We start from the raw sequence: 12,449 nt of genomic DNA, 5'->3' as shown, positions 1-12,449 counted from the left end.
GGTTTTCTTTTCACATGGGACAGTATCTCTGAAAATGTATAGAAAGTTTATGACCTAATATGATTTGCTAAATAAATGTCCATGTCTATAGGTAGCTTCTTAGGAAGGCCCCTATGTTGTCTAGCTTGTCTTGTGGCAATGTGGCAGGTCTGTCCTTGGCGTCATTGATGGTGCCACAAAGGTGGTGTGTGTATAGCATCAGAGATATCTGCAGGTGCCCTTGTATTCAAACTGTGCCCAACCTTAAATTCCCATATACCTGAGGTCAGCAGCTTCTGGAAGGAAGGTATTTTTCTGGCTTTTAAAAATGTATTATTTTTTAAATTGTTGTTATTTTGTTTTGTTTGGTTTTGTAGGGGAGGAGTGGAGACAATAGGAATTCTTATCTTTCTGTATATTTTGATGAGGCAAAAATGAAAAAAATTTTACCTACTTGCTTCTTGTTGTTTACATTGACCCGACACAACTGATTCGATTGTTCCCACAATTCTAGTGGCAATCCTGATGGTCAGGATCATAGATCTGAAAGAAGGCCCATCTAGAATAAGGGATATTTTAAAGTGATTTTGAAAAGAGGAGCTTAAGGTGAGCCATACTGAAGGCACAAAGTGGTTAGATCTGAATCGGAACTTCTAATAAAACAAGAAATAGTGCTGTCTGCCAATTTTCTCCAAGAATTAACAGACTTGGCTTCTTATTAATGGTCATTATATTTAACCACCTTAATCCCTGCAACAATTCCCATTAGGACATTACTGCCAGATTATTAGTGAGGAATACTACACAGATAACGGGAAATTGTGGTTCCGGGACATTTAAATACCATGACTAAAAAACAGCAGACATGGGAGCTAGTTATTGCATCAAATAATTAATTTACAAATTATTTGGGAACTCTACAGTCTGTCAGTTTCTGTACATCACCCACCTCAGATTCATGCAAGTAATTGATAAAAGTGACCTTCAGTTGGATAAAAGTGACCATTTTGATAGTGTATTTAAAGCTACACCATCTATATTTATTTACATGTTTATGTAAACATGGAAACCACATTTTAAAATAGCAGCATGATAAAGTTATTCATTTTCAAAGAAAACAAATGAGTTTTGAATTTTGAAAAATTCTAATTTTTAAAGAAATGGCTGTAGATATGAATTGGACATAGTAAAGCCCATGTTGATTCTACATTTTCAGTTGTCTAGTATTTTAAATGATTGTATATATGAGTTTATGTCTTATTATGTCTCTAAACATTATCTGAAGTGTACTATAATTTTCACATTATTATCTCATACTTTGTTTTTAATAAGATTGGTAAAAGTTTTGAAATTTTAATTTTGGTTTTTCCCCACTGCTTAGAGTTTGGTGATATAAAAGGAAAAGAGGTTTCCATAGTTGCTAACATTCACTGGATTTTGTTCCAAAAGCTGGGTTTTTATTTATTTATTTAATCCTCACCTGAGGATATTTTTTCCATTGATTTTAGGGAGAGTGGATGAGAGAGGATAGACAGAGAGAAACATCGATGTGAGAGAAACACATTAATTGGTTGCCTCCTGCACATGCCTTGGCCAGGGTCCGGGCCAGGGAGGAGCCTGCAACCAAGATATCAGACTGGGATCGAACCCAGTACCCTTCAGTCTGCAGGCTGATGCTCTACCCACTGAGCAAAACTGGCTAGGGCCAAAGTATGGGTTTTAGAAGAATTTTGAATTAAATCCACATTCTTCACCCAAGCCTAGTGATACAATCCAACATTTCAAAGATAGTTATGCCATAAACAGCTATAGTTAAATAATTAAAACATGGAAGTACAATAAAATAAGAATTGACCACTTGATAGTGGAATACTACATAAATTGTCTATATTGGGAACATGTGGTGGCTTTCAAACATCTGACTTCTATAATTCTAAAGTGTATAGTTTATTTGAAGGCAGAAACTTTTTTCTCCTTTGCTTATATTTATAAGAATTCAGGTTAATAAATTTGTCGCTGTCCCAATTTGCATTCATTTGCTTATTTTTAACTTAGAAAAGTCATTTTGGAGTACAAATCCATAACATAAATATATTCACCTCAAATACTTTATTACTAAGTACTGAAATGTGAGGATAAAGAGATTAATTCTGTAAATCTTGTTACTTTTATAGGTCTGTGTAAAAAAAATCACATATTAACATAGTCCCCAATAAGAGGAAGAAATTATTTAAAAGCACATACATGGTACAGAAAAGTTAAAGTGTCTTTAATTTTAAATGATCATTAAAAATAAGCTTATCTGAGTGGCATTATACCAACTGTAATAATTGCAAGAGCTGAAAGGTCCCAGTGGTTTTGCAATGTAATGTCTGCACAACCACATTTAAGTTGTTAAGGGAAGTTACAGCCCTCCCATGTATGAGACAACTGAACACTTAACCATCACAACAAATGCTGGCCTTAGATTATACTGCTTTAAATGAAATATTACCTGGGGTGCTAGATAGTTACATTATGTGTGTATAAATGATGCTAAAATAGCCTGCAAGGGGAAATACTAGTGTTCACTGAGCAGTGAAAAGGCACATTCAATTTGTTAGCTTATTCAACTTTTTAAAGTTTTTTTTTTAAACTAAAACAAAACAACCACCACCAAAACACCAAAACCCAAAACATCTATACTAATAAAAGAGTAATATGCTAATTAGACCAGGAGACCTTCTGGACATCCTTCTGGACAAAGCCATGGTGGTGGGGCCAAGGCAGAGGCGGTTAGGAGCGATCAGACCGGCAGGGGAGGGCAGTTGGGGGCGAGCAGGCAGCAGGGGGGCCAGGTGGGGGCAATCAGGCCGGAAGGTGGGACAATCAGGCCGGCAAGGGGGGCAGTTGGGGTTGATCAGGCTGGAAGGGGGGGCAGTTGGGAGTGATCAGGCAGGCAGGCAGGTGAACGGTTAGGAGCCCACGGTCCCCGATTGCAACAGGGATATCCGACTGCGGGATCAGGCCTAAACCAGCAGTCGGACATCCCCTGAGGGGTCCCAGATTGGAGAGGGTGCAGACCGGGCTGAGGACCCCTCCTCCCATACATGAATTTCGTGCACCGGGCCACTAGTATAAAATAAGAATCTTTTCTTAAATTTGGAAAATAAATGTGTTTCATTGTTAGACTGTGATATATCTATCTGTAGAATTTTGTTCATAATATGTTTTTTTCATCTGTTCCCATTCCTCCTTTAAAATGGTGTTTTTAAAAAGTTACATTTTTGAGGTAGAGAAGGAAGGAAGCATGTCTGAGTCTTAGGTAAGAGTGGCTTTACCCCAGCCTGTCTCCTGCACAGTCTCCAGTGCCTGGCCCTTGGGGAGCAGCATCAGAAAGCTACCAAGACAGATTGACTTGGGGTTCTGGAGGCATCACACTGCTTAGTGACTAGTGGAAAACAGAAGAGCCTGCATTTCTAGTAGGGACCCTGAAGACTTCTAGCGGCTTCATTACTGTTACAAGATCCTGCTGCATAGATGGGGGCAGATCACTTTACGCATATTTGACAGGAAAAGTTGCACCAGCTGTCTTCTAAGGCCTGTTCCAGATCTGAGAGACTATGGTGTTAACTTAAGCACTGTCTGTGCAGGGTTTCCTGTGTGCCAGGCAATGCTCTCTGTGTGCATATTTGTGACAGTCGTCTCTCGAGATTCTTATTCCTCACCTGCTTTAAGGGTGGGGCTCCTGAAATTTGGGAGGTTAATAAGTAGTTATAAATGCCCACGGCCAGTAAGGGGCAAAACCAGGGTTCACATGGGCCTCAGACTCCAGAGCCATTGTGTATACCAGCTGTCTCCCACTGAGTTTACTTGTGTGTGTTCTTCACCCAAGACAACTAGGTGTGATGTGTGTACAAGCTAGTGTACAACTCATGTTTCAGAAAGAGGAGGAAGAGTCTGTCAAGTTATGTGATTTCCTTTCGAGAAGAGGAAAGCTTAATTTCCGTTAGCTTTTCATGTCCTTTGTAGAACTAAAGGCTCATTATACAATCCCATAGTTTGGTCTATTTTATGAAGTTAAGAAAAAGTGAACAAATTTTGTTTAGAAAATTTAATTTAATCACAGCAAACCCAAACCAGACATTTTAGCCATGAATAATCTTGTCTGTGAGGACAATATTTATTATACAGTTGGAAGGAAAGATTGAAATAACTCTTAGTGTCTTTAACACACAATTTTTATTTTGCCAGTTTTAATAGAGATTTAGCCTCATCTACCCAGTGCAGAGGGTGCAGGTGGGTGCCTCTCAGAAGAATGTGCCTGTAGTTTACATGTAGAGGAGGCACAGGGCCCTTTCCTGCTGGCACCCCTATGGGCACGGTTTTGCAGAGGGGAATATGGATCCCTTCTCACTCCCTGCCACTCATTTGTCCCCCGTACACCAGCATCAGCAGTTCAGTTTTCCCATCCCTTCTGTCCTTGCCAGATGCATTGTCGTTAATTTCTGTTTTTCCCTGTTTCCATTCACTTAGCAAAAACTTGTCCAGTAAGTTAACATTTAGTTACAGACCTTCTCAATGCTTCCTGGTCACCTGGAAGAGCACCTGTCAGGAAATGCAGGCCCTTGTGTGCTTTTGAGTGGGTTTTAAGCCTTCAATTAATTAAAGAAGAAAAGGCAAGAAGGTGGCCTTTGTTAGACTACTGATTTTGTGAGACTCCCTCCCTTTCTCCCCTCCTTCACTCTCCTGATTTATTCCACAGCAGTCAGAGAGAATGGATTCTGCCCAGCTGATATCTTATGAACTCAGTGTCCTAAGTTTTGATGTCAGGTGTGTGCATGTGAAAAGGACGTCTGTATTTTGGTGATGTATAGTTTGCTGTCTGTCTTCTGGCTCTGAATGACAGAATTGGAAACACGTCAAATGTCCTGATCTGTTATGCTGTTTTAACTGTGTGTGTGTGTGTGTGTGCATATATTTATTTGTTTTCTTATTTATGTAAGGTGCCAGGTGGGCAAGAGCAAGGAGGAGATTTTAAAAAGCCATTTTTGTGTTTATTTTTAAAAAGTACCATCTAGGAAGGGATTGATTTTAAAAGTTTCAGTTGAGTGAGAAGAGCAGAGAGGCCATTCAGTCTGTTGCGTCCTTTCTCCAGGTGTCAGGTGAGCAGTTTGAGGTTGTGCTTGGAGCATTGTTCACAGTTCTGGGATTTAATGTGCATGTTGTTTCTGGTCACGACTCCAGTTCACAACAGGCAGCTGCAGATTCTTGGGGTGGTGGGACCTTTTTGCTTGATAAATGTGGGAAGTAGTACAGCTTTTCTCTTGGTAGCTGCATGCCTGAGAATGTGGCTTTTTAAGTTGGGGGGAAAGGTTCTTCTTCCATCGAAGCTCAGGGAAATAGGAGGGCTAGAATATGTGTTTTTACTTTAGTCATGACCAACAGCATTATTTCTTAAAATGTAGATCGAGGAGTGTCTGCATCAGAATTCCCCCAAGGGCCTGTTACAAATGTGTATTTCCAGAATTTCTGGATCAGAATTTTTTTTAATTTTTTTAAATTTTTTTATTTATTGCTTAAAGTATTACAAAGGGTTGGATCAGAATTTTAAAGGATTGGGGTTGGAAATCTGCATTTTTAAAAAGCATCTGAGGTGATTCTTGTGTACACTGAAGTTTGAAAACCACATTTATGGAGGGAGAAGCAAACGCCACTGTTCAAAGGTTAGACATCGACTGACATCATTGGTGATGTTGCTCATGTTGGCCTATGTAGCAAGTACTTTATGAAAAATATAGAAAAGATGAAGCAGTTACATGAACCTTTGGCTTCTGCTGGGATGGCCATCACCCTAATTGCTGTAGTAAAAATGAGAACAACTTATCTTGTTAGTTGTCCTTTGCCTGTTTGACTCATTCTAATAATTGGTAGGCATAAAAGTCTAATGAGAAAATACTTTGAATCTTTTGTGCTTTAATCATTCTGAATAAGAAATGAGAATGTGTTAAATTTATATAGTAAAGCAGTTTTGGCAAAATGTGTTAAAATGGTTTAGTGGGTTAAAATCACCATCTTCTTGCCAGACTTAATAGTGTGTAGCAAATGAAAATTGTTTTAAATACAGAAAGTAGCTAATTTAGCAAAAATACTCATTTGCTTCCTTTTCTTTTTAAACAGGAAAAACTAACCCAAGAGTGTGTATTCAGAGAACAGTTTGAAGAAAACTGGTATAATACGTACTCTTCGAATCTCTATAAACATGTGGACACTGGAAGGCGATACTATGTTGCATTAAATAAAGATGGGACCCCAAGAGAAGGAACGAGGACTAAACGGCACCAGAAATTCACACATTTTTTACCAAGACCAGTGGACCCTGACAAAGTACCTGAACTATATAAGGATATTCTCAGCCAAAGTTGACAAAGACCATTTCTTCACTTGAGCCCTTAAAAAAGTAACCACTATAAAGGTTCCGTGCAGTGGGTTCTTATTGATTAGCTGTGTCATCACATTTGCTCCACTGTTGCCAAACTTTGTCGCATGTATAACATAGGATGGAGGCTTGGATGGGGACATGCTGACTTTGTGTTGCACTCACAGGCCTGTCCTCTGGGAGGCCTGCCTGTGCCCACTTGATTTATTGTGAAAAGAGACAAGGGTGTGTGTATGTTAGTGTGTGTATGTGTGAGTGTGAGTGGATGAGCAGCAGGAAATCAAAGACAGGAGCAAAGTAGAAGATGGTGGCCTGATGCATGCTGGGGAATAGACACACTTTCACATGTCCAATCAGTTGTCCTTCAGCTGGTATCAGCACAGCTGCCACACTTTGACTCATGGGATCTTGGCTGGTGGCCTGCTCAAGGGTACACTGCATTTGCAAAGGCATGGAGGGTGCAGTCTTACTTAAGAGACCTTTTCAGTTAATTCTCACTGGTGCCATCCCAGTGAATTTAAAGCAAAGATCTCTTAGTAAAGAAAAAAAAAAAAAGTTAAATTTATTTATAGAAATTCCAAAGGCAACATTTTATTTATTTTATATATTTATTTATTATATAGAGTTTATTTTTAATGAAAAATGTACAGGCCAGATAGGCATTTTGGAAGCTTAGGCTCTGTAAGCATTAAATGGGAAAGTCTGCTATGAACCTGTGGTGAATTCATGCAAATGAATATAACTTTGCATGGATATGAGAAATTCTGATGACCCTTAATGTACTGAAGGCGACAATCTCTTTTGTGCCCGTATTATTGTAAACTTATGCACATCATTCATGACACTGAGTATTCACTCTTCAGAATGCTTGTTTCATAGCTTATCCCAGAGGATTAAAGATAAACTGGGTCTCAAACTTTTATTCTGTGTCTGTACTATTTACTCTCTCATAAGTGACTGACGCCATCCTTGTAATGTCACAGTTGGAAAATATGAGGGTCAGTATATAGTTGACTCGTCTAAATCTATTGCAGAATGTACCAAAGCTAAGCAGTAGCCATGCTTTTATTTTAGTTGGTCTCTAGAACAACAGGATGAACATCAAACATTGTACTGATTTAGAGTTCTCAAAAAGGAAAAAAAAAAAAGCTTACATAGCACAGATTATTCTTTAAAGGGACACCTGAACCATATTAGTAGGATCATTCTTGTAAACTTTTTGTTTGTACATTTGGTTATCAAATATGAAATTATACAAGTACCATAGAGGTCATTGTAACATTTTTAATGGAAAATTGATTTTGGTGTGAACTGTCATAATATGTGGTAATAGGACCTTCAAGTAAAACTTGAAAATGAAACTAATAACTCTTCACTAATAATTGACAATGAGGGGGAAGTATTATGTTTGTTGACTGTTTTGCTTTTAAAAAGGTCTTCACAAGCGCTCAGTTTTTTAAAGAGGAGGTTACTATATAGAATATCTTTTACAAGGCTTTTTATAACATTTTATGCTGAAAAGCCTAAGAATACATATTTATTTAGTAGCAATAATTTTGGAACTTGCCCTTGGGCAAGGGAGACTATTCCTTACTATATCTAAGGAGAAAAGAGCCAAATTCTTAAAGCAATATTTAAGAAAAAGGAGTTTATAACAAATTCTCATACCATAGAGAATAGTTGTTAGTCAGTTATGTTGGGAAATTAAAAGTGACAGTTAAAAAATGTGTTGGAATTTATGTAGCTAATTTTAAAATTTAATACTCCAACTTTGTTTTGCTGTGATGCATATTCTCTATGAAAAATAAAGGTATGTCACTGGTGAGTTAAAGCTGTTTTGAAGTAGAAGCCCATGACTTACAGCCATGAACATATGTGGCCCTTCTAAGGTCTAAGCTGGAGCTCACAGAAGAGTCCTCCTGCTGATATAGGCATTAAGGAAAAATTAAGTCTAACCTTTGGAATTAAGAAATATTTTGGGGGTGGGGGACTGGAGCAATATAAGATTGTTAATTTACGATAAAGGTCAGAATGTTCTCTTCATTTAGTCCCCCCCCCCTTTTTTAACATTCTAAAGAGAAACTGTATTTAATCCCTAGATGTAGTAGTCTTATTTATTACTTAACTCTTTGCTGCTGTTAAAATGTGCACATATTCAGGCTTTAGTTCTTCCAAAACATTTAATATTTTTGACTGAGAAACATTAAACATCTGACCACAGGGATGAATCAAGTTTGTAGGATGTCATAGGTACAATATTTAGCACTGAAAAAATTGATTTTAGGTGATAACCAAAAGTAAAGTAGCATGAGGTGCAATTAGCCCAAAATAAAGAAAACAATTTGTGAAAAAGACTAAAAGCTCCATGCATTCCTAGAAAAATGCTACTTTAATGCCTACATTTGGAGTTATTTTGTTTTGGTACCTATTTTTTAAAAAAAGAGAAAAATGTTTTTTTTTGCTTTTGGCAATGGATACAATAAACTGTAATGGTCTGTAAATAAATAAATATTGAATTATGCAATTTATGTAAATAAGTGTTCTGGGAGAGTAGATTGCTCAGGGTTTTGGTGGGCATTGTTCTATTGGGCAGCAGAGTGAGCTCATAGGTTTGCATCTGGTTCTTTGCCTAAGAGACTTAGAGCCCTTCATTTGGCAGCCCTTAGCTACTGTGGAATGGGTGGTCCCAGTTTTCACCAACAGATGTTTAGACAGCCCAACCACTATGTAATTGGTGCCAATATGTGCACCTTGGTTAATATTTAACATGATTGAACCACCCTCCCATCTATCTTGTGAATATCCCAGGCAGTATTGAAGGACGTGCCTATTGGGGAACCTATCTCCACTAGATTCTGTTGTGTAGATAAATGAATGGTTTCAGTTTATGGTGTTTTCATTCTGTTTCTTCTCATGAACACTACACCTTGTATGATTTCCTTGATAATCTGTAATTGTGTAAATACATAATTATAGACTTTTGAAAATGTATTTTTTTAACTTGATGTCCATTTTGGAGCTGCTTCAAATTATGTGCCTACTTGAACCAATGGAATTTTAAAACATGCTCTTCTTGCTCTTACAGCTGTTGCATATATGTTGAGTGAGTAGGGGGTGGGAGATGGAAAGGGAGGAACAAACACATCTAGATGCCTTTTCTTTCTGTAAGCATTAGATGGAGAAGCAGGTAACCTTCTGGGATAGACATTTATGGAGTTGTAGCAAGGAAAATTGTGTGTGTGTGGGCATTTGTGTGGATGGGTGAATGGACAAAGTCACATTGTTTGAGGTCAAATTCTGTTTGCTGAATCATTTGACCTTGAAATGTGCCAAATTTATGTAGATCCAGTTTTTGGTCACTTGCACCAAAAAGCAATGCAGTGGTGGGGTGGGGGAATACAGATGGATTCAGAAGATGTGTTGGCTAACAAGCCCCTCTGGAGGTCATGTGTGTGTATATGTGTGTTATACATGTTATGTAATACCCACGTGTGTGCATAGACATTGCACAATTTATTTAAAACTCTTTTTTTTCCACTTCAATAATTTTGAGTTTTGGTAGTTTCTGAGAGCAAACTGTTCAAGCATTTTATCCTGGCATTACCATGAAGTTTTAAAAAGTATATTCCTTGAGCCTCAAAACACGCCTAGACAGTTTAGGACATACATTGCCTATGTTAATTTACTTTAATTTATTTTTATTCCCATACCCCCACCCCCACCCCTTTGGCAACTATCAGCTGTATTTATGAGTCTTTTTTTGTTTTGTTTTATTTATTTATTTAGGGTACTTTTTTTTTTTTTTTAGATTCCACATATAAATGAGATCATATGGTATTTGTCTTTCTCTAACATTTCACTTAGCATAATACTCTTCAGGTCCATCCATTTTGTCCTAAATAACAAGATTTCATTCTTTTTTATAACTATGTCATATTCCATTGTGCATATGGACCACATTTTCTTTATCGATGGACACTTGAGTTGCTTCTGTATATTGGCTATTGTAAATAATACTGCAGTGAACATAGGGGTGCATATATTTTTTTTTTGAATTAGTGTTTTGGGTTTCTTTGGATAAACACCTAGAGGTGGGATTGCTGGGTCATAAGGTAGTTCTATTTTTAATTTTTTGAGGAAATTCCATACTGTTTTCCATACTGACTGTAGCAATTTGCATTTCCACTAACAATATACAAGGGTTTCCTTTTCTCCACATTCTTGCCAACACTGTTTGTTGATTTATAAATTTAGTCAATTTGACAGATGTAAAGTAATGTCTCATTGTAGTTTTAATTTGCATTTTCCAGATGACTAGTAATACTGAGCATCTTTTATATATTGTCCATCTGTATGTCTTCTTTGGAGAAATATCTGCTTAGGTTCTCTGCCAATTTTTAAAATTGTATTTTTGTGTGTGTGTGTGTGTGTTCAGTTGTGAGTTCTTTATAAGTTTTGGATATTAACTCCTTATTGAATATATAATTTGTTAATATGTCTTTTAATTGAAGCATTTCATCCATTTACATTTAGAGGAATTATTGATAAATATGTACTTATTGCCATTTTATTAATTGTTTTTAAGTTGTTTCTATAGTTCTCCTCTTCTCTTCTTGATCTCTTCCCTTGTGGTTTGCTGTTTTTCTTTAGTGTTTTGTTTAGTTTCCTTTCTCTTTATTCTTTGTATGTCTTTTGTAGGTTTTTGGTTTGTGGTTGCCATGAGATTTATGTTTATCATTCTTTATCTATTTTAAGCTGATAGGTGTTTAAATTAGAATATATTCTATAAGGGCTACATTTTTACTTTCCCTTCTATGTTTTATGTTATTGATGTCATATTTTAGATCCTTTTGTGTTGTGTATCTAACTACATATTGTAGTTTGGGTTGAGTTTGATACTTTTTTCTTTTAACTTTTGTAGTTGCTTTTAAGATGTCAGATTGCTATATTTACTGAATGTTTGGCTCTACCTGTGAGGATTTTACGTTTCTTATATTTTAAAATTTTTCTGGTTCTGGCCTTCCCTTTTCTACTGAAAGAAGACCCTTTAACATTTATTGTAAAGCTGGTTTAATGGTGATTAAGTCCTTTAGTTTTTGCTTGTCCCAGAAAATGTTTATCTCTCCTTCAATTCTGAATGACGGCCTTGCTGGGTATATTATTCTAGGTTATAGGGTCCTTTCATTCAGCACTTTGAAGATGTCTCACCACTCCTTCTAGCCTGTAAAGTTGCTGCTATCAGCTAATAATCATACAGGTTTTCTTTTTTCATAACTTGTTTTTCTCTTTCTTCAACATCGTTTCTTTATTTTTAACTTTTACCATTTTAACTACAATCTGTCTTAGTATGGGTCTCTTTGGGTTCCTTTTGCTTAGAATTCTCTGTGCTTCCTGGATCTGGATGTCTGTCCTGTTTTCTTTCCCAGGTTAGGAAAGTTTTCAGCCATTGTTTTCTTAGAGTTTCTGCTCCTTTCTCTCTCTTCTCCTGGGATCCCTATAATATGAATGTTTGAGCACTTGATGTTATTTATTCCAGAGATCCCTTAAACTATTCTCATTTTTAAAATTCTTTTTTCTTTCTGCTGTTCTGATTAATTGATTTCCACTAGTCTGTTTTCTAGTTCTCTGATCCATTGTTCTGTGTTAGATAATCTGCTGTTGATTCCTTTTCTTGTGTTTTTCATTTCAGTTAATAAATTCTTCAGGTCAGCTAGATTCTTTCTTATACTTTCTAACTCTTTGCTGAAGTTTTCCCTCAGTTCCTCTGTTTCACTCGAGTTTGGTGAGCATCCTATGACCATTTCGTTGAATTTTTAATCAGGCAAATGACTTTTGTTGCCTAGGTTTCTTTCTTTTTTTCCCTGAGGATTTTTCTTGTTTCTTCATTTGAAAGATACTCTTCTGTCTTTTAATCTTAAAATTTTGTTTTTAAAATTTGTTTGACTTTCTATGAATTTTTTTCATAGTTTCTTTATATGAATTAGAAAAAATAGCCCTCTCTTCCAGTCTTGGGAAATTGGCCTATGTAGAAGTGGACTCTGTGTAGACTGTA

At 36.7% G+C, this 12,449-nt stretch overlaps 1 protein-coding gene across 2 annotated transcripts in view; it reads left to right on the top strand.

The window, feature by feature from the left end:
- The window catches only part of FGF9 (fibroblast growth factor 9), a 56,630-nt gene extending 47,156 nt beyond the window's left edge, over positions 1-9,474 (top strand). For both annotated transcript variants that reach the window (XM_036301672.1, XM_036301673.1), the window contains exon 3: positions 6,139-9,474. In XM_036301672.1, coding sequence (XP_036157565.1) covers positions 6,139-6,384 — 246 coding nt within the window. In that variant the 3' untranslated portion in view covers positions 6,385-9,474. The remainder of the gene's footprint in view (positions 1-6,138) is intronic.
- The last annotated feature ends 2,975 nt before the right edge of the window (positions 9,475-12,449 follow it).

Source organism: Myotis myotis, unplaced genomic scaffold, assembly GCF_014108235.1.
Source record: "Myotis myotis isolate mMyoMyo1 unplaced genomic scaffold, mMyoMyo1.p scaffold_m19_p_3, whole genome shotgun sequence".
Taxonomy (NCBI): Eukaryota; Metazoa; Chordata; class Mammalia; order Chiroptera; family Vespertilionidae; genus Myotis; species Myotis myotis.
The sequence above is the reverse complement of the archived record's forward strand: the minus strand, read 5'-3'. Positions and strand labels throughout refer to the sequence as shown.